Source organism: Varanus komodoensis, unplaced genomic scaffold (genome assembly GCF_004798865.1).
Source record: "Varanus komodoensis strain SLA01 unplaced genomic scaffold, ASM479886v1 scaffold3, whole genome shotgun sequence".
Classification (NCBI taxonomy): domain Eukaryota; kingdom Metazoa; phylum Chordata; class Lepidosauria; order Squamata; family Varanidae; genus Varanus; species Varanus komodoensis.
In genome coordinates, this window is record NW_025335761.1 from 62,956,562 (window position 1) to 62,977,594 (window position 21,033).

Below are 21,033 nucleotides of genomic sequence, written 5' to 3' on the forward strand. Positions count from 1 at the left end.
GCAGCCAGGGTTGATCTCCTCTAGGACTGACTGGTTTGGTTGCCTTGAGGTCCAGGGGACTCGCAGGAGTCTCCTCCAGCACCACAATTCAAAGGCCTCAATTCTTCGGTGCTCAGCCTTCCTTATGGTCCAGCTTTCACAGCCATACATTGCAACTGGGAAAACCATCGCCTTGACTATACGCACTTTTGTTGGCAGGGTGATGTCTCTGCTTTTTAGTATGCTGTCTAGATTGGCCATAACTTTCCTCCCCAGGAGCAAGCGTCTTTTAATTTCTTAGCTGCATCCCCATCTGCAGTGATCTTGGAGCCCAGGAAAATAAAATCTGTCACTACCTCCATTTCTTCCCCATCTATTTGCCAGGAAGTGAGAGGACCGGATGCCATGATCTTAGTTTTCTTAATGTTGAGTTTCAAGCCAACTTTTGAGCTCTCCTCCTTCACCCGCATCAAGAGGCTCTTTAGTTCCTCTTCACTTTCTGCCATGAGAGTGGTATCATCTGCATATCTGAGGTTGTTGATATTTCTCCCAGCAATCTGAATTCCAACTGGTGATTCATCGAGCCCCACCTTTCTCATGATGTGCTCTGCATATAAGTTAAATAGGCAGGGCAACAGTATACAGCCTTGCCAAACTCCTTTCTCAATTTTGAACCAATCAGTGGTTCCGTGCCCGGTTCTGTTGTTTCTTGACACGCATATAGGCTTTTCAAGAGACAAATGAGATGGTCTGGTACTCCCATCTCTTTAAGAACTTGCCACAATTTGTGATCCACACATTCAAAGGCTTTAGCGTAGTCAGTGAAGCAGATGTTTTTCTGGAACTTCTAGCTTTCTCCATGATACAGCACATGTTGGCAATTTGATCTCTAGTTCCTCTGCCTCTTTGAAACCCTACCTGTACTTCTGGTAGTTCTCAGTTCACATACTGCAGGAGCCTAGCTTGTAGGATTTTGAGCATCACTTTGCTAGCATGTGAAATGAGTGCAATGGTGTGGTAGTTTGAACACTCCTTGGCATTGCCCTTCTTTGGGATCGGAATGTAAACTGACCTTTTCCAATTCTGTGGCCACTGCTGAGTTTTCCAAATTTGCTGGCATATTGAGTGCAGCACTTTAACTGCATCGTCTTTTAGGATTTTGAATAGCTCAGCTGGAATACTGTCACCTCCACTAGCTTTGTTGTTGCTCAGACTTCCTAAGGCCCATTTGACTTCACATTCCAGGATGACTCAATGTCAGTGACCACCCCATCGTGGTTATCAGGGACGTTAAGCTCTTTCTTGTATAGTTCTTCTGTGTAATCTTGCCACCTCTTCTTAATCTCTTCTGCCTCTGTTAGGTCCCTGCCATTTTGGTCCTTTATCATGCCCTTCTTTGCATGAAACGTTCCCTTCATATCTCCAATTTTCTCAAGAGCTCTCTGGCCCTCCCTATTCCATTGTTTTCCTCTATTTCTTTGCACCGTTCATTGAAGAAGGCATTCTTAGCTCTTCTAGCTATTCTCTGGAATTCTGCATTCAGTTGGGTGTATCTTTCTCTTTCTCCCTTGCCTTTTGCTTCCCTTCTTTTTTCAGGTATTTGTAAAGCTTCCTCAGACAGCCATTTTGCTTTCTTGCATTTCTTTTTCTTTGGGATGGTTTTAGTTGCTACCCCTTGTACAATGTTGCGAACCTCCGTCCATAGTTCTTCAGGCACTCTGTCTATCAGATCTAATTCCTTAAATCTATTTGTCACCTCTACTGTCTATTCATCAGGGATATGGTTTTAGGTCATACCTGAGTGGCCTAGTGCTTTTCCCTGCTTTCTTCAATTTAAGCCTAAATTTTGCAACATCCCATAAGTACCCCTCTTTAAATATTGAATACTTTTGTAGAATCTGAATGTTTGCAATATATTTGAAAGGAGGTAGGGGGAAAGATTAACAAGAGGCAAGTTTAGAATGCACCTTTTATTTAAGTAAAAAAACAAAAACCAGATAAAGTGGGCATGGGAAACCAGAGCTTTTCTTAATACTCTTTGCTATATGATAGTATTCCTCTTTTGCTTGTTGCCACCCTAAGAAATAACAAATAATTGTTCTAGCCTAGTTTTAAGGTTGTCCAGCTAAGCCATCTACTGGAAAATTGATCTTTCACCTGTTTAGAGTTTCTCTTCGGAAACATTTTCAATATATATTTATATATTTATATATATATGTATATTTTATACAGGATATACAGATTGGAGACGAGACACTTTAAAACACGGGACTGTAGCCGCAACACCCTGGCAGCTGCGTTGGAGCGAGTCACGTTGGGTCCACCAGCTGCAGAAACCACACGACCAGGGCGATTCTCGAGTGCCAGGAACACGGGAGGGAGGGAGGGAGGCGACGCGCTCTTTCCTCGAACACGTCAAGGCTTGTGTGATTCCAACATGTGCAGTTCCATAGCCCTGTGGAAGGGGGAAAGAAAAACCACCCACAAATTATATACAATGTAAACATCACAAGGCGTGGAATTCTTCCACTCCGGGCGGGCGGCTCCGAGGCCGGTGCGAGAGGCTAACAGTCCTCGTCGGGGTCCCGGGACTTCTTGTGCAGCGCGCGGTTGAAGCTGTGGCAGGCGGGCACCCAGCGGTTGTCGTGCAGGCCGAGCCTGCACCCGGGAACGCTCTTCTGCGACCGGTGGCAGCACATCCAGTAGCCCGGCCCGTAGGGCAGCGCCTGGCAGTAGGGCTTGGGGTGCCAGCGGCACAGGGAGACGTCCCCCCGGGTGTACGTCTTCTTGCACTGCTTGCAGGGGTCCTCCCGGTAGCGCGGGTCGCGCACCCAGCGGGAGTCGGCCGGCCGGACGTTGTAGTACTCGATGATGAACTTGAAGTAGCCGCAGGAGCACTTGAGCGCCACCAGGCTGCGGGTGGGCAGCAGGCCGAAGATCTTGACGATGAGGTGGTGGGGCAGGAAGACCAGGTACTGCTGGGGCTCCAGGAGCTGCTGGATCTTGAAGCGGGTCTCCAGGAAGTCGTGCGAGCGCTGCCTTTTGAGGCGGGACGCGTCGGGGGGCTGCAGCCCGCCCTCCGAGGGAGACTCGGGGGGCTCCCCGGGAGGGCGGCTCCTGGGGCAGGGGTCGCCCGCGGGAGGCACTGCCTTCCCTCGACCCTCCTCGGGCGGAGTCTCCCCTGACGAGAGGCCCCGCGGGGGGATTTCGCACTCGGAGAGAAGCAGGAACAGCCGCCCCGGAAGAGAGTCCTCGCCGAAGCCCGAACCGGACGGGTGGGTCGATCTGCCGTCCGTCTCAGCCTTGGGGGCAGCGAGGTTCATGCTCAGGGACTCCCTCACTCGGTCGCCGGGACTCCAGCTCAGGAGAACGGAAGGCTCTTCGGGGGAGCCGTCCCCAGTCGCGTCGCGTCTCCGTGAGGAACGTGGGGACCCCCGAGCGACATCTGGCCATGCAGCGGGGCGCGGCCGGGCGGCCCTGGTGGAATCGCGGCACGGGGCCGAAGCGGCGGAATCCCCCCGGTCCGGCCGATGGTCGCCGGTCCCTCCGGGGGCCTCTGGGCACGGCGGCAACGGGCCCGCGGGGGGGTCCTCCGCCGAACAGCCCTGCTTGGGCCGCCACCCTTCCTCCCCGCCGGCCCGCTGTTCCGGCGGGAGAGCGTCCGCCAGCCCCCTCCCAGCCTCGTTCTCGGGGGGCGCCCCGCTGGCCAGGAGCACCCGCCCCACGTTCCGCCGGAAGCTGTTGCTCCGGGACAGGCTGCCCGCCTCGCGCTCGCTCCGCTGCCGCAGGCACTCCGACTCCAGCTTGGCCACCATGTCCAGCACGCGCAGCGGCTCGCCCGGCGGCTCCCCCTCGCCGCCGCTGCCGCCGCCCCCGCCAGGGGCCTTCTCGGGATGGGCCTCCGGGGCGGGAAAGGGCCCGGGGGCGGGAGGGGCCCCCTTGGGCGGCCCGGGAAGCCTGGTCAGGGCAGAGGCGCCGGGGCAGCTTTTGGCGCAGCCGGCCAGCAGGACGCTGGCCCGCTGCTCCAGGAACGCCACCATCTCCACGACGGAGAGCGGCCGGCCCGGGAACGCGCCTTCCGCGCCGTCGTCCGCGTGGTGCACGGAGCAGTGCTCAACGCTGCAGGCGAAGGGCTCCGGCTGGAAGCACCTCCCGCCGACCGCCCGCATCCGCTCCAGGCGCACCGCGGCCTTCTGGAGGCCCAGCGAGCGCTTCCGGCGCTTGGTCGCCCGCCCGTCGATGTCCCAGCTGCTCTTGCTCTTCACGGAGGAGGCCCGGGGGTCGCCACCCTGCTCCTGCCCCGCGAAGAAGGCCACCTTCTCCCGCGTGTTGCCCGGCTTCACGAGGGCCCAGATCTCCAGCGGTCCCTCCCCCTCGTCCCCCTGGTGGATCGTGGCGGGCAGGGCGGCCCCCCGCTCCTGGGGGCCGGGCCCGCCCCCACCTCCGCCGCCACTGCCCCTCTTGCAGACCATGTCGGGCGGGAGGCCTCCCCGGGGCCTCCAGAGGGCCGGCGGGGCCGGCGCGAGGCCGGGCTTGGTGCTGCTCGGCTTCCCCTCATTGGCCAGCCGCTGCGGGCTCATGGGGGGGCTCCGCGGGGCGTCTGCGCTGGCCTCGAGGGACCTCTCCTTCTTCTGCAATTTGAGATAGGGCTTCAGGTGCAGGCCGGATATCCTGGGGAAGAGAAAGGGGGACGTCTTAAGACCGGTTCATCTGCAGGCAGAGCAGCCGGGAAGGGAACGCAGCTCTCCAAGATGGAGAGGCGGGAGCCCCGGGCAGCTTCTGTGCACGGGTCTGCCAGGACGTGTGGGCGGCCAGGCGGAGGGATGGCCCTTCGGCCCTCACAGATCCCGGTCCCCCGAGAGCCAGACCACACGCTCGGGCCCCATTCCCAAGGTTCGGAGGCCCTGGAGGGAGGGAGGGAGGGAGGCAGGGAGGGAGGCAGGGCTTCTCGGACAGCCCCCAGGATCTGCCTCTCGCGGGAGGGCTCCCCAGAACGGCCGCAGCCGGTATGCATCCACGGCAGCCGGTACTCAGCCTCACACGCCCCTCTCAGAACCGCACGGACACTCCTGGCAGACCTTTTCAGGTTTTCAGGTCCTGTGACCACCGCGATCGTTTCTGACTTTTTCCCAGGTTGCCTCAGACTTTACTACCGAGCATTATCTGTCACTGGCAACCACACTCAGCTTGCATAGAGCCCCAGAACAGTCGGGCTGGAAGGGGCCAGAAGGCCTTTGGGCCCAAGCCGCTGCGGTGGCAGGACCTGAGTCGCCCCGTCCCACTCAGACGGCTGCCCGGAGGCCTTTGGAGGGTCTCCAAGCGAGGGAGAGCCCACGGCTTCCCAGGTCACCGGTCCCACTGCACTGACGGCGAGGGAACCCTTTCCAGTGTCTACTCTAAAGCTGGTGTCTCTTAACTTCAGCCCGTGATTCTGTGTCCTGCACCCTGGGAAGACGGAGCGGGGTGCTGGCCCTCCTCTTGGCAAGCCTTTCAGGCCACCACCTCCCCCTCAGCTTCTCTTCCTGAGGCCGCACATGCCCAGCTCTTTCCCCATGCCAAGGACTTGACTGGGTTGATCCCAGGACACCTGCTGAAGATTTTTGGGAACCTAAGGGTACACCAGCCCCACTGGATCCCTGTGACTCCTCCTTTCCGTATATTAGCTATCAGCTAGGAAGACTTCACAGATGGTTCCTGACCGAGCAGTGTGGCGTAGTGGTTACAGTTCAAGCTGAGGTTCAAGCCCCCACTTGGCCCTGAAGTTTGCTGAACGGCTTCGTATCAGTCACTGCCTCTCAGCTGAACTCACAGGGTAGTTGTGAGGATCGACTGGAGAGCAAGAGAATCCCGTTAGCCACCTGGGGCTTCTGCGAGGCAAAGGCAGGATAGAAATGCATTTCCCGGGACATGAAGCAGCGTTACACCTCTCCTGGAAACCCAATCCCCACCCCCGGCCTCGTTCTTTCTTTAAAATGTGCATTTCACTCCAAAGGGACTCCCAAAACAGGCAAGCATCTAACTTTTCTGCTGACGGGCTGGGGGAGGACTGTACCGTTTGGCCGGATGGAAGGTGGCGGATGCGGAAGTCAGCAGTTCCCTGTGGAGACCAGCTCGGCAGGAGTTCTTCATCGTCACTCTCCCCGCACCTCCTCTGGCGGCAGGTCGTCACAGCCAGTCCATCTCTGTCCGCGGCCGGGGCTCCTGCAGCGGCTCGTGTTGTCCCACACGGTGGCCCACGGGGCCTCTGGCACCTGAACAGCGCTGGGGAGAGGAGGGGAGGGGAGGGCCCGCCATGAGGCTCAGGACACGAGGGCCAGTGGTCCCTGGCGCGCTTCCAGGCCCCGGGAGGCGGGGGGCACCAGCTCCTCGGGTGAGGCTGGGAAGGAGGCCTGCGGAGATGGGGTTACAGGGCAGGGAGCTTATCGGAAGGGTGCCAGGAAGCACTTCCTGACAGTTAGGACCCCAGGGGTGTGGAATGGGCTTCCACGGGGGGTCGTTGAGGCCCCATCGGTGCGGGTGTTCAAGGACAGGCTGGACATGCACATGGTGGGCATGTTGTGAGCGGAGCCGGCTGGAGCCAGGGGTCAGACTAGATGGCCCGGGAGACCCCTTCTGACTCGCTCCGTTTCTCTGTTTCTATGACCACGACTCCGGGTGTTCAGGCAGACCCTAGGGACTGACAGGGTTTGGAAGTGCCGGGAGGGACATGCAGGGAGCAAGAGGGGTCCCAGATCTCACGGCATGAAGCCGGGCTAGAAGGGCTCCCCGGTCAGAGGGCCTGCGTAGGCCTAGGAGGTTCGACCTTCTCCATGGGTTATTGAAAAGCAGGCTTCTCAGAAAGAGTTTCTCGGCTGGGGTCCACAAACCACTCTGCGTATGTGCAGAAGCTCCTCCTCTGTTGACTACTACTTTCCAGCTGGCTGTATGCTGGAAATAAAGCGCTTTTTGCCAAAGAACGGCCTGCTCTTTGAAAGGAGCGGGGAGCCCTGGCTGGCGCTAGCTATGCACATTCCAGCAGCAAGCAAGGCAGCCAGGACTCGGGGAAATTCGGGGATCAGGCGTGGCCTCAGACCAGAGCAATGCTCTCTTCCCCAGCCTGCTGATCCCCGGATGCTCAGGACCGGCTCCTCCCACAGCCCGAGTCAGCGTGGCCAGTGGCCAGGAATCCTAGGAGGCGGCCTCTAAACCGTCCGGAGGGCACCAAGGCCGAGAAGGCTGAATGGAGGGCCTGCAATGATGGGTGCAGAGGCACCTCGGGGTCCCAGGCAAGGGTCCTTTCCGGCCCGGGATCCAGCCAAGGGCCGCCTCCTACCTATAACACAGGTGCTCCACTGCTGAGCTACAGCCCTTCTCCTTTATTAGTCTGCCGCTATGAAAAACGGCTGAGCCTGCATCTGATGAAAGCTGGGTGACAGGGCAGCCCTCTGACGGGAGGGCCCGGATGTCTCGTGCCCCGCGGCTCCAGGCACAGCTAGCACCTGCACCCGAGGGTCTGGCAGTTCGCCATCTTTAAAAAATGAGGAATTGCTCCTATACTATAATGGTCTTTTTTGGCTTGTCCCCTTCCACGACTCTCTGGAGCAGCAAAACCGGCCGCGCAGCTGGAACACAGGGCTGGCTTTCCAAGTCTGAGCAACACGTCGGGGTCCCGGGGAACAGAGGCGCTGCTGCTGGCCGTGGCCCACAGTCCAAGGGGACCACCGAGCCCGCTTCGGGGCCGGGAGATTTTCCATTCAGCTCTTCGAGCTTCTCGCCCACATGGGCCCACCCCAACCTGCAGAGGTGGGACTCACGGGGCCTGAAAGCGCAAAGCGCGCACCCTACGGGCAGCTCACAGGGCACAGCGCAAGACCCTGACTTGGGGGTGGGGGTGGGCTCCTAGCACTGAGGCCTTTTGGACAAGGGGCGGCTGATTATCTGGGCAACTCGTGGTCGGGTCAAGGACACCAGCGGGCTGGCCGCTTGTGGGTTCTTCCGAGCTTTCTGCTCTCACTCGGGGGCCCAGGATAGCTTCACACACCACAGGATGTTGGCCCTGCTCAGACTTCCTTCTGGATCTGGCCCAATATTCTGCAGATCGCCACCTTCCCGCCTCTGCCATTTTAAAGGCACGTCCATGCCTCACGGTTACAGGAAGAAGGTCCAAAGCATGCTGGCTGCACCTCAGCCGTGGAGCCAAGGAGGGCCGGGGGGGGGGGCAGTCCCCAGTGGGCTTCACAGCCCCCTCCCACTCTCACACGACCATCCCGCGCTGCCGGCTGCCCAGACCCTCCCTGCTCGCCATTTTTCAGGAAAGAAATCGCAAATCCGAGGTGGGTGGACGCCACACAGGGAGCCGCGGCCTGGAACCTGCAAGAGCCGAGCAGGGCCGTGCGTGGCGCTTTCCTTCACAGGCTGGCTCGAGTCGGACACGGTGTGACAGCGGAGAGCGGGCGCCTGAGGAGAGACAGAGGCCCTGGGCACCAACAGGGCCTCGAGCCCTCGCGGAAGACAGCTCGGTGGGGAAGCACAGACGGGGGCCTCACAGGCCCCGCCGCTCTCCATCGGCGCTGATCCAGCTCTTCCACGATGTGTGGGCAGCTCCGAGCCGTCTCTGTGCTTCTTCTTACACCGAGGGCCAAGAGGACGGCTGTCACGGGCAATCGATCCCGGGGGACCTGTCCCTCCGCCGAGCTGTTCTGACCTGGGAAACTTCCTTTATACCGCGTCCCTGCCCTGGTGCCCCTCCGGAAGTGGAGCCCAGCCCTGGGGCAGGAATCCTGGAAGGGAGCTCCCGACAGCACCCAAAGAAGCCGAGCAGGAGAGAAATGGGTCTGGCTAGCTTGGCACTGACTCTGCCGGGAGGGGCTGTCCAGGGTCTCGGACACGGGTCTTTCCCAGCCCTCCCTGAGCAGCCCAGGAGAGAACCTCCCCAGCCCTCCTGCTGAGCGGCCGCACTGCCCCAAGACTAGGACGCTGACCGGCACCATCCCCAAATTCACACTGGCATTTCCACACGTTGATGGGAGGCACAAGATGCCCCTTGTTCTCTTGTGCAACACCATCGGGAGCCCTGAGTGCCCCTCCTGCCCACTGGCCCACAACCGGGGAGCCTGAAAGGCTGGCTTTTGGCATGCCGTCTTCTGGCACGGGGCGGGGAGCCTCCGTCTGCGAGCAGACCAGAGTGTTCTCTGCCCCCCGGAGTACAACGCTCTGTGGGAGCAGTCCCCTGGCAACCCCCCTCGCCGGCTTCCGACCCTCTCTGCGTCCCGCACAAATTCCTGGATCTCCTTCCGGGGCCCGCCACCCGTTTGCTCAGCCCTCAGCTCCTCTCTCTCAACTCGACTGCCCCCGGGTGGCCAGAGATGCCCCGCTTCCCTCAGACAAGCCCGCCCGCACGCAACGCACTTGCCCCCCAGTGCCACTGCTCCCCCTTCCCCTCCAGCCCCTCCTCAAAGCCCGCCTTGGCCACGGCTCATGTTAGCAAGTGCCAGGTACAATGCCCATCATGCCCGATAGCTGGGTGATGGGAGTTGCAGAACAGAGGCAGCTGGGAAAGGCTGGCTCACACGCCTGAAGGCAGGCAGAGGGTTTCCGTGCGAGCCCACCCCGCATCCCGGCTCCCGATTCCTCTCTTCCGGCCGGCCTGCCTCCCCTTGCCCGTCCAACCCCGGAAGGCAGGCATGAAAGGCAGTGCGCTTCCCCAAGGGACTCGGATCTCCCTTTAATGTCTTTGCTAGTTGTAATATTCTCGTATCTATTATTTCCTTTTGTAAACTGTGCGCCACCTTTTTGGGTTTTTTGTCATAAGGCAGCACATGCATGCAGAGTTTTTTAGACAGATGCCAGCCCTGCGTCCTCGGGCTTCACATGAGCATGAGGACGAGGCCAAAGGCTTAAGGGGAAGGCGGGCCTTGAGGGGGGATCAGAGGGAAGAGAGAGAGGTCGCACCACACGGGCGTTTCGGGAGAGAACCTGGACCGAAGGGGGAGTGCCAGGAGGCTGGCCTGTCCCCTCGGCAGCAACACCAACGCCACCTGGAAGGAAGCTGGCATCCGGGACGTCCCTGGGCAACCGCCTGCACTGGACATTCCACAGGCCGAGCGCCTCTTCCTGCCACCTGCCAGCACACACCGGCCAAAAGCCCTCGTTTGACGTCACACGCGGATCGATAGCAGAGCCCTGCCTTGTGGAGGAGCCAGGAGAGCAGCCCACGCACCTTCCTTTCCCCCTCTGCGGGGCTCACGTCGCAACCCCGGGGATGTCTCGGAACTGATCAGATTAGGCAGTGGGCCGTGCCAGGAAGGGCAGGCAAAGCCGCACCACCCCCATTCCAAACCCCGGTCCAGTCCGGCTTGCACCAGCCAGCGGGTGTGCGAGGGAACGAACTTCAGCGTGGGACTGTCGGACCGTGGAAATGAAGGGCCCGCAAAGCTGCGCCACCCCCATTCCAAACCCCGGTCCAGTCCGGCTTGCACCAGCCAGCGGGTGTGCGAGGGAACGAACTTCAGCGTGGGACTGTCGGCGGGCAGCCCACCGAGAGCGGCTGAGGGAGCGCGAAGCAATGGGATCCGTTCCTGTGCAAACTCCCCGTGTTTTATAGCACTGTGGTCGTTTTCGTGCATCACCGCCACACCTCTGCAAATGCTGCCATGCAAAAGCTGCCATGCATTTTTCAACAGCCGAGGAACAGACAAGCAGGACTCTTCCGAGGAGGAAAAAACTGTTCAGGGCTCTTGGCCCCTGCAGTGTGGCTCATGAATAACCGGGAAAAATAAACAGGGGTGACTTTTCCGAACAGCGGTCGCACGTGGCCAGAGCATTCGATCCTAGTTTTCATGTGGAGACCCAGGCGGAGCAGCTGCCCGCGTTTCACATGCGTACGCACGCACGCAGATGCCATAAAGAGCTTCTTTCTGGGAAAACACTAAAGAGAGATAATGGCAGTGAAAAGGACGAGTTCATACTATTTTTAATTACACGCATCCCCCTGGCCTTTCCCTGCATAAAGGAGATGAGGAGTTGCTACTCCATGGGTGGAGATAAACACACATTAACTGACCGATTATCCCCTCCCTCAATCAAACGTGGAGGCAATTTCCGCACAACTGGGTAACGTACACGAATACAGTCTGACGCTATTTTCAAACTTCACAGCACCTGAATTTGGTGCTTGCTGGGCCTCTGTACATACGTCACAACCACACCAGTGTGGCTGCACAAACCACAGACAGGCCTTCAGTTCACCCCAGAAAGGCAAAAAAAAACCCCATTTGTCAGAGACAAGCAGGAAAAATGCTGGTCTTAGACCATCTTGGGGACTGGTGAGGCTGCAGTGCTCGCCTGGCCTTCTTCTCTGCCCTGCTCTCTCTTTTTTGGCTAGTAGGTAGCTGGTTTTCTGAGGAATCTGGGCCCACCCTAGACAACTTTACCTAGCTGATGCATCCAAATCTTTGCTTTCATCTCTTATTTATTTTCTATGCAGCCCAACTGCTCTGGCCAGTTCACAAAAAACCCAACAAAAGATAAACTGTATTAAAAACACCTTAAAACACCACTGAAAGTGTACAATACAAAAATTAGAACCACATATTAAACAGATTAAGAAATAGAGAAGGGGGGAAGAAGAAAGAAAATATCCAGACCCATTTAACAGCTAGCAGCCCTGCAGGAGAGAACAGACTTGGCCTGGTGCTGGAAAGACCGTGAGATCAGCGCCAGGCAGGCCTCAGTGGGGAGCTCATTCCACAACTGGGGGCCACCACTGAGAAGGCCCTTCTCCTTGCCACCACCAACAGGGCTCCCTCAGAGGCACAGACAGAGGCAGGCCCCAGAGCTTGACCGTGGTGCCTGGGTGGAAGAAGGCCGGGAGAGGCGCTCCACCAGGTAGTGCGGTCCCAACCCACGCAGGGCTTATGTTTCAGGGCTGACAGTGGCACCACTGAAAAATGGTTCTAGGGCTGAGCCCTGGTAGGGCTGGCGAGCAAGCACAGGCGTGACTGTGTACAGCAAGGAGGGGGTCCCCTCAAGGGAGGGGCTGAAGTCCTCTCTCCCTGCTTAGACAGGGGCTCCCTGTGGTGCTAGAAACACCATTAAAGCACGCCCTGCACAGAGCAGCCTCAGGAAACAGCAGGCGCTGGGTGACCAGCCCGAGGAGCCGCAGCCGCGGCCTCAGGCACCCGCAAGAAGCAGAATCGTGAGCACTCCCGAGCACGGCTCTCGCCCCGTCCTGCTGTCACTCTCTAGCAGCGGCAGCATCTCTCGGGGGTTTCCAGCAGGAGCTTTTCCGCCCTACCCGGAGATCACACCTGGGACCCTCCACGAGCCAAGCAGGCACCCCTCCTTTCTGCTGAAGCCAAAGTGGCCGAGAGCTGTTGGGTTCCTGAGGCAGCGCCCCCCTTCTGCGCTGGGCTTGGCACTTCCGCAGCAGAAGCCCGTGCCTGAGCTCCACAAATGCACGAGCGGCAGCGCCTCTTGGGCAACGCTGCCGATGGCTGGGCAAAGGAGCCAAACAGCCCCACAAGTTCCTCTTGTTATTCTCATGAAACAGGTGCTAGTCAATGCATGGCTGGGTAAGCAGTCAAGATCCTACTTGCCGTTAAAGACACCCAGGGAAGCTCAGAAGAGGGCGATCAGGATTACGCAAGAGGAAGAGGAAGGAATACATACGCAGACACCGAAAGGGCAGCGCAGGTGTTCTGAGAGCCCCGTCTTCCCGAAAACTAATGGCACGCTCCCGACCGAGTCTGCGTTTCGACTCCCCGTGGGCTGCAGTGCTGACGCTCGCCCAGCTCACGGGCCTCTAAGCGGAGGCCGCAGCAGAAACGGCCTGTCTGGTTTCCTCCTGCAGGCACAGGGACCGGCCTGCCAGACAAGTTGCGCTGCACAGGAGGAAACGAAAGGTGACCCAAGCAACACCCTGCCAAGGTTATTACAGGGCTGGGGAAAACAAGAGGAAGAGGGGTGAGTCACGGCAGAGCCCCACTCTCGCCCGGTCGGCATGGAATTAACCGCTGAAGGAGGCCAGGAGACGTGAAGGAAATTGGGACTCGCTGGGACAATTCCCACCACACGGCTTCAGAACACACGGCTGCTCACATCACATCCTGCAAACAGCCATCGGTGCAACCCTGGGCGCAAATATTCTGAAGGGCCAGAAGGACGTGACGGGGCACACCCGCCGCACAAGGAAGGTCTCTGGCTCGGCCTCGGCATCTCCCGGCGCGGAAAGGCCCCCGCCGGGAAGCTTGGAGAGCTGCTGCTGGCCAAGGCGGAGCGGGGCACACCGGGCAGTGTGCAGAACTGCTCTGGGCACCCGCACAAGCTGGCGGCCACGGGAGGACAAGCGGCGTGGCCAGAGGATGGACTGCAAGGCAGAAGCGGCCACTGGCTCTCGACCCGCTGAGCTTTCCTTTGCGCCCACAAAGTGGACCCCTCCCGGGCCCGAGAGGTCCAGTTCGCAGCAATCCCAGCTGCCTGTAAGGAAAAGTGCTACCTGTAGAAAATGGGGAGAGGGAGGGGCCTTTGAGGGGGCCAAGAAAGGCGTTGGGGGCATCCAGGGGCCCGCTGGCACCACCCTGCCCACCCGATGCCGACAGGACTGGGCCGGAGTCATGGCCCCGAAGAAGGCAGAGTGCACGGGCAAGTCACACTGCACCCAGCGGGACTCACTCTCCAGGAAGTGCATTTAGGATCGATCCTTGTCCGGAAAAGGGATTCTCACGCCTGTTCTCCTCATGCGCCACTTTTCAAAGGGGAGCTTTTCACAAGGAGGGGCATTCAGAACTGCCTGGCTTGGGCCGGGTCACTCTTCGGCCACATGGAGCTGCGTGAGCGCCTCACAGGTCTGTCCAGCCTGGGGACACCTGGCTGCAGGCAGGCAGGCCGGAGCGAGGCCCTGCAATTCGCCCTGCCGTCCACAGCGGCACATCTGGCACTGCCACAGAGGCAGCCGGCACACCCCGCGTGCCCTCCAGCCTGGGATCCTGCTCCTTAGAAGGGGCAGTTACACAGCCCTATGTCATCCCTTCGCACTAGTACTGGGTGTGCGGCCGTGGGGAGGGGAGAGCCCGAGCAGACACAATCACCTAGTGCCCGGGGAAGCATCTGAAGGACACTGTGCGCGACCGTTCCCTGGAAACACCCCTGGCTCTGGGCAGCTGCACGGCTCTCGGGCACCGGATGGCTTTCGCCCTAAGAAATTAAGCAAGCAGCCTATATGAATATCACCGGCACAAATCCCTCGCCTAACAAAAGGAGAAGAAAAGAAGTCCAGGGTGTTGCTAGTGCTGCTCTGGTGTTGCGAAGGTATAAAAAGAAGGGGATCGCAACGGCAAAACTGCCTTGCAGCCTGGGCTACATCAAAGACCTTCCGCGAACCACCCCTCTCCCCTCCCAAATTTTCAGCGTCCGCACTGGGATGTTAGTTTCCCCCACACATGCTCGTTTTACACAGAACGACTGCAGGAGCATGTGCTATTCTGACCCCAATATCAGATTTTGGGTTGTGCTTGAAAATGACACAAGGAGTGGGAGAGCTAGGTGTACATTCCTGGAGAGAGCCTTCCACAGGGGTACGGTCCCCCGTACCCCACAGAATTCATACCGGGAGCCCCACCGTGGCTGTGCTTCTCGCGTGCTCGCTTGTGACCTGCAGGGAATTTGCAGGCACAGCAAAGCTTTCAGTCAAGTGAGCCTTGCCTACAGCCTGAAACGTTCAGCCGAGAAGCCGACCGCCTCCGTGAGAGCCAGGCCGCTGGGTTTGGGATCAATGAGGGCAGGCAGAATGAGCGGGCAGGCAAACGGCAGTGGAGGCAGGGAGAGGAGGAAGGAGGGAGGGAGGGAGGGTTGTGCGCCCCGGCTGTGTCCGCCGAGACCCCCGAGCTGGTCTGGGCCATTCTCAAGCGACTGCGCCTCACCACGCCAACGGACCCCTCTCCCCGGCAGAGGTCCCGGACGCCTCTGACCGCAGCGACACGAGCAGATCGCCAAGGACGAGGGAGAAGCTGGGAGGGTCTCCAGCGCTCTGCCGCCTGCCTGAGATCTGCAAATGCAGGTCCACAGGAAGTGGAGCATTTCCAGGGAGGGTCTCTCTTCCGAGGAGAAAAGCGCAGCACCGAGCTCTGGAAAGCACCCCATCAGCGCGAAGGCAGATGCTCCGTCCCTGCAGCCGGCACGGCCTGTTTTGACCGGCGAGGTCTCAGACGGAAAAAAAGACTCGCGCTATCACCAGTCCTGTTAGGACAAAGGGCAAACATGCCCACGTCCCTTTACCCTCTTTCTTCCCTGCCCCTCCCCACGCCCCTGAGGCTCAGGGTATGGAGGGGAGGGAGGGTGGGGCAAGAAAAGCCTTGCAGAGAAGGGACTACAAGGAAAGGATGGCGTTTGGCTGTTGGGGGGGGGGAGCTTTTCTGTGTACAGTGAGCAGCAAGGTGAGAAAACACACAGAGGAGCCGAAGGCAAAATGCCTCCGTGCAACAAACACCGGGGGGGGGGGGGATGTTTCTTTATTGCCTGCCATTGTGCCCTGCTTTTTTTTTTAAATAAAGTGCCATCAAGGCAGCTCATCAGAATGTTTACAATCACCATGACGGAATACAGTAACTGAAAGCACGGCAGCACAAGCACTGACCACCACACTCCCCAGTCAAGACCGTTTAGAAACGCAGCAGCAAGCTTCAGTTTGTTTTCTGCAGATCACCAAGGAGCTAGTCCTCTGGACCTCTTGGAATACAAGCAGCAGAGGGATACCTGGATCTTGCACACACCTAGCCCAGCCTTGCATTTTTCCTCTCCTCCCGGCAGCTCCCTGGAGCTGTGCGAAACAGCGGCTGCCACTATAATCAGTCGAGCTGAGCTGAGCTGAGCTGAGCTGAGCTGAGCTGAGCTGAGCTGCATTTTCTTCGAGTGAATGGTGCAGTTAATACAGACGGAGAAGAGCCACCTGCTAATGCGAATACCGCCGACTTATCCCCTGATCAATCCATCTCAGCCTGGCCACATGTTCCGCTTGCTGCAGCACTGACTCACGCAGAACAGATGTGCCGTAGCCTCCAATGCAGGCAAGGAACATTCCCGACTGCTTCGAGCCAGCTTTCTCTTCATCACTCCCACGCCACCTCCCAGGTGCTCTGGAAGCACGACAGAGCACCCATTTCCGTAAGAATCTTTCACGGCATCTTTCCGGACAGGTTGATGGATCAGCCACCCGATACAGCTATCTTGAAAGGTAAAGGTAAAGGTTTCCCCTTGACATAAAGCCCAGTCATGCCTGACTCTAGGGGGCGGTGCTCATCTCCGTTTCCTGGCCAGGGGAGCCAGCGTTTGTCCACAGACAGTCTCCGTGGGCATGTGGCCAGCAGGACTAAACACCGAGGTGCACCGAGCGCTGTCACCTTCCCACCGAAGTGGCACCTTTTTATCTACTTGCATGTGCATGCTTTTGAACTGCAAGGTTGGCAGGAGCTGGGACGGAGCAACGGGAACTCACCCCGTTATGCAGACTCAAACCGGCGACCTTTCGATCTACTTGTGCACAAACCAGAACTTTGCGAAAACCATCCCTACCTTGTGGCACAGAATGTCAAGAATCACGCCGGGTCTTTTTATTGAAGAACGCCAACCCCTACGATGCGTGGCTTCAGAGAAAAAGCTTGAAATTAGAGGGGGGGGGGAGTCTCTTCCCAGCAGGGCTGCCATGCCTCCACAGCTCACCCCTGGGGTCCTGCCTTTGCCTCCCCACGGCACACACATATGAGTACAAGCACCGGGCACTGGAAAGCAAGGGAAAAGGGGGGCAGAAAAGGATACTGGGAGAAGTCACGGGACTGGAGGGGTGAGATAAGGTGAGCCGAAGTCAAGATGTACCTTCTGTGACTCAGCAGACATATTTATAGAGAATCGTGACTCAGGGCTGCGTCTGCTACCCAGATGGTGCTCCTCTTCCAGGGAGAGAAGCGGTCCAGGCCCACGCACTGGCACTGCCTTGCGTGGACGGTTCGACGCAGCCGCCTGCAGCCACGCTTCCTCCGCTCCACGTGGCTGCACCACCCCGGCAGCTGGGCCTTCTTCTGAAGGTATTTCATGCACAGAGGAGCTTTCCGTGTCAAGGCGGTTCATCTGCAGAGCTCCCCTCAGGCCTCTGCCCCATCGCAACAGGAATGGCCCACTTTGTGACTGAAAGGAACGGCGCAGTCAATTTTTATGCACGTAATTAGGCTTCGGGGAGGGAGAGGAGGTGGTGCGATCGGTAAATCAAATCTGCCCAACCAGGAAACTCAATTAAAGTCTTATCTGTTCTGGGGATCAAAGAAGCCTAACCTGAAGGGCTGTTCAAAAAGTCATCAGTTGCCTGAGATTCAAGACAAACAGGATCAACGGTGAGAAGGGCCAGGAGGCAACGGCACAAAAGCACAACTTTCACAGGCCCAGAAAGAGCACAGGCTAGGGCTAAAAAGCAAACTGCACAGCAGCTCCTGCTGCATTCAAGCCTTCGCTTGGGGTTTTATTTTTCATTTTCTTCTGTCCCCCTTAATAAGAAATGGGGAAACAAGTCTGCAAGTCCTGGGTAGTTGAACACAAACAATTCCGGTATAGCAAGGCTTGGGGATTCTCCCCACTGAGGGTAATTGCAAATTATGCATTGATTCTGAGCGGTCGAATCGTGCCAGGAAGTGGTTCAAGCCAGCACCCTTACGCTTGAAGGGCACAGGGGTTCCAGGGACCCCATCTTGGCACCCCTGCAGCAGGCACAGCTGCCGCCTGCAGACTGAACGGCTTCCTGGCCTTCCACCCGTTTCTTGCCGCTTCCTCTCACACTGGACCCTGGCAAGCCGGGGCAGCACATGTGCCCCTGCCAGGTTCTCCAGCTGGGAGGGCTACAAAATTCACACTACTAGCCCCTTAGATGGAGATATAAGAAGAGCCCCCACCGGCTCGCACAGCACCAAGTCTCCAAATGCTTTCGTTTCCTCTACTAAGTTTCTGCAAGGCTTTGGGGAAGCCACTCCATTTCTTTCCTCCAAAAGGCGGGGAGAAGAAAGTCCAAGACACGTGTTTTTTCCATCCCCGCATTGTTTTACAGCACTGATACTGCAGAGTTGATTAACTTCCAGCTGGGGAGTGCTGTTTTTATCACTGCTACTCAAAACAGACCCTCCCAGCTCACACGGACAGGAATCTGGAAATACGCTGTAAGCGCCTCACGCCCACAGAGTCTGGAAAAGTCCACAGAGGAATACAGCAAGCGCTGGACCACCGGCGATTCCACCGCAGCAAGGAGGGTGGCTTCCAAGCACAAGACACTTGGGCAGCTCTGAAATGGCCAGAGCAAATTACGGTCCGGCACTATTGCTCAATACAGCCAAGCAGCCAGAACGGCTCTCCCCAGCCGGGGGCCCTCGGACTAAAGCTCCCATAATCCCCAGCCAGCACGGCCCACAGAGCTTTAGTCCAACACATCTGGAGAGCCTCAAGTTGGGGAAGGACAATTTATTAGTTCCAAGACCTGCCTAGATAGCAATTCCCCTATTCATTCACGGAGAGCTGTCCTACCAAAAGCCTCGAGCACTAGAACCGCTCACTCAAGAGAATACCGTGGTCCTCCGTCATTTTCCTAAGCAGTGATTCTGGAAAGTAGAAAAAGCCACCCAGATGGGAGCAACGCTTTCTGCAAGATAAGCTTAGCTCTTCAGCAAGTGTTGTACAGCCAGAAATCAGCACCGTCCGAAGTTAATTGGGAGGACGCTGCTGGCAGCGTGGAGGTTAGCACGAAACTCTCTCTCAAAAGGGCAGAAGCACCCACCGTCTGCTCCAAACTTGGCAACTCTAAGCAGGCGCTATGTACAAGCTATTTTAGCTCTGGGTTTGGTTTATTTCTAGCAGGAAGGCAGAAGAGTAGGCAAGGCTGAAATGACAAGCTACTGACACAAACACTTCCAGAGCATGCCTCAAAGGCCAAGGACAAGGCTTGCAAGGAGGTGCACGAGAGAAAGCTGGCAAAATGGGAAAAGAATGGCAGTGGGGGGGGGTGCGTGGGCAAGGACTGGCAATCCTCTTAGTGGTGTCGAGACCACCAACGCCCCCGCCCCAAAAAAAAGGCAACGGTCTACCAGAGCTCAGAAAAGGAACCGCTTGTGGGAAACGGTGTGTCATGGAAAAAAGAGGGGCAGGAGAGACAGGGAAAGAGCACAGCATTATCTTTACTGCCCTGGGACTGCTCCGTTTTCATCTGTAGCCACTCCTGCAAGCCAACAATGGGCAGCACGATTGCAGGTGCCAAAGCACATACACAGAGAGACCTCAGATAATCAGCCCGGCTTTCATGGGAGCTTTGAAAGGCTGCAGCCCAACGAAAAGGGTGGGGACCCATTCCAGGATCCTGGACTCTGCTAACAGGGTATAGGAAAATGTGACCACGACGACGACGCGGAGGGCAGGAGAGAGTTCCCTTTCCTAATGAATGAAAGGAAAGGGGGGTGGGGTAGAGTGTGGGTCAGAGAACAAAGGGGGCGAGTCGCATGGAAGTAAAAGCGCCACAGCGATGACACGGAAAAGCTCTCAGACGAAAACGGGCAGCACAGCAGAACAGCGGTCCCCAAACGAGAGCCCTCCACGTGCCTTGGGCTACAGCTTCCATGATCCCCAGCCAGCATGCTGAAGGGCGCCAGGTGGGGAAGGCCCAAGGAAAGCTGCTTCTCCCTGCCCCCGTGCCACAGGACGGCCGAGATCTGGCAACATGTCCGCGGCCCGCCCCACCCAGCTGTCCCTCCGGCAGCAAGCAGGCATCGCACCTGGTGCCGGAGACGGCCCTGCCCGGCATGGCCCTTCCGCCGGAGTTGCCTCCCGCTCTTTCGCCTGAGCTGCAGGTGCGGGACTCCTGCAGCAGCAGGTGATGGAAGGACATCCTCCGGCTGTGACATCAGCCCGTTGCCATGGGGATGACGGGGGCTGCTCGGAACCCGTGCCAGGGAGCTGCTGCCCCTGCTGCACCAGGACCCGGGGGCACTGCCGGCCTCCGTGGGGAAGCGGTCCAGAGCGGTGCGGCCCCGAAAGCCCCTCAGAGGGCAACCCAGTCGCCCCAGGGGTCGGGGCTCCTCTGCTATGCGGCACGGTTACGACGAGGGGGTTGTTGAGCTCCGAAAAAGGCAGGTAATGGGAAAAGAGGTGCAGGCACCCAAAATAAAGCGCGGACTGGGGAAAGAGGAGAGGGAGACCTCCCCCCCTTCCTGTAATGCTGGAACCCAACGGGGTCCTCCCATGAAACAGAACGGTGAGAGATCAACGGGTGGCTGGCACCGATGAACTCTGGCACGCGCTGCCAGTGGAAGTGGTGACGGTCTCTGATGCGGATGGCTTTGAACAAGGGCTGGACACATTCATGGAGGAAGAGACCATCAGTGGGCGCCACTCCTGACGGCTAGGCAGTAACTCCCGGATCAGAGGCAGAATGCTGAGGGACGTGGGTGGGAGGGAGCCCCTGCATTCCTGTCCTGCTCGGGGGTCCTGGGGGCAGCTGGCCGGCCACTGGGTGCCCAGAATGCTGGCTCTGAGGGACCCCGGTCTGAGCAGACCTTGGTCTGATGTTCTTGTTGGGGGACAGTCTTTGGCAAGTTGTGTTCCAACAGGAAAGCAGCACGTGCGAGGTGCCAGTGCCAAGGGAACGGGTGCAATCGCGCAGATAGGAGCTCTAACTGGCAAAATGTGAGGGGCAAAACGTGTGCACTGCAGAGGGAAGAACGTGGCATCTCCTAGGGAGGACATCGCCTGGAGCCCGTCAAAAACTGCTGCCAGCCAGAACAAGAGACCAAGGGTGCAGAGCTTCAGGCCAGGGGGCCAAATCCAGCCCTGCGAAATCCAAACCTCCATGGGGCAGAACCCAGACCTCTATGGGTGTTCAGGCAGGCAACCAGCCCCTTTCCCCCAACCCCTGACCTTTTGGTGGCTCCCGGGTTTTGTGCAGGTTTCTGCCATTCAGAAAGGCCGAAATGCCTCTCGTAAGACTTCATTACTGACAAGACGACGCACAAGCAGGGAACTGGGCACGTTCAGCCTTGAGAAGAGAAGACTGAGGGGGGA

The 21,033-nt window shown here is 58.3% G+C and overlaps 1 protein-coding gene across 2 annotated transcripts in view; it reads right to left on the minus strand.

Annotated features, from left to right (window-relative positions):
* Positions 1-1,934: 1,934 nt before the first annotated feature.
* Positions 1,935-21,033, minus strand: part of FBXO34 (F-box protein 34) — a 56,122-nt gene continuing 37,023 nt past the window's right edge. For both annotated transcript variants that reach the window (XM_044435987.1, XM_044435986.1), the window contains exons 3-4: positions 6,032-6,240; positions 1,935-4,650 (exon numbers count right to left, since the gene is read on the minus strand). In XM_044435987.1, the coding sequence (XP_044291922.1) occupies positions 2,544-4,650; positions 6,032-6,108 (2,184 nt within the window). In that variant the 5' untranslated portion in view covers positions 6,109-6,240 and the 3' untranslated portion in view covers positions 1,935-2,543. The remainder of the gene's footprint in view (positions 4,651-6,031; positions 6,241-21,033) is intronic.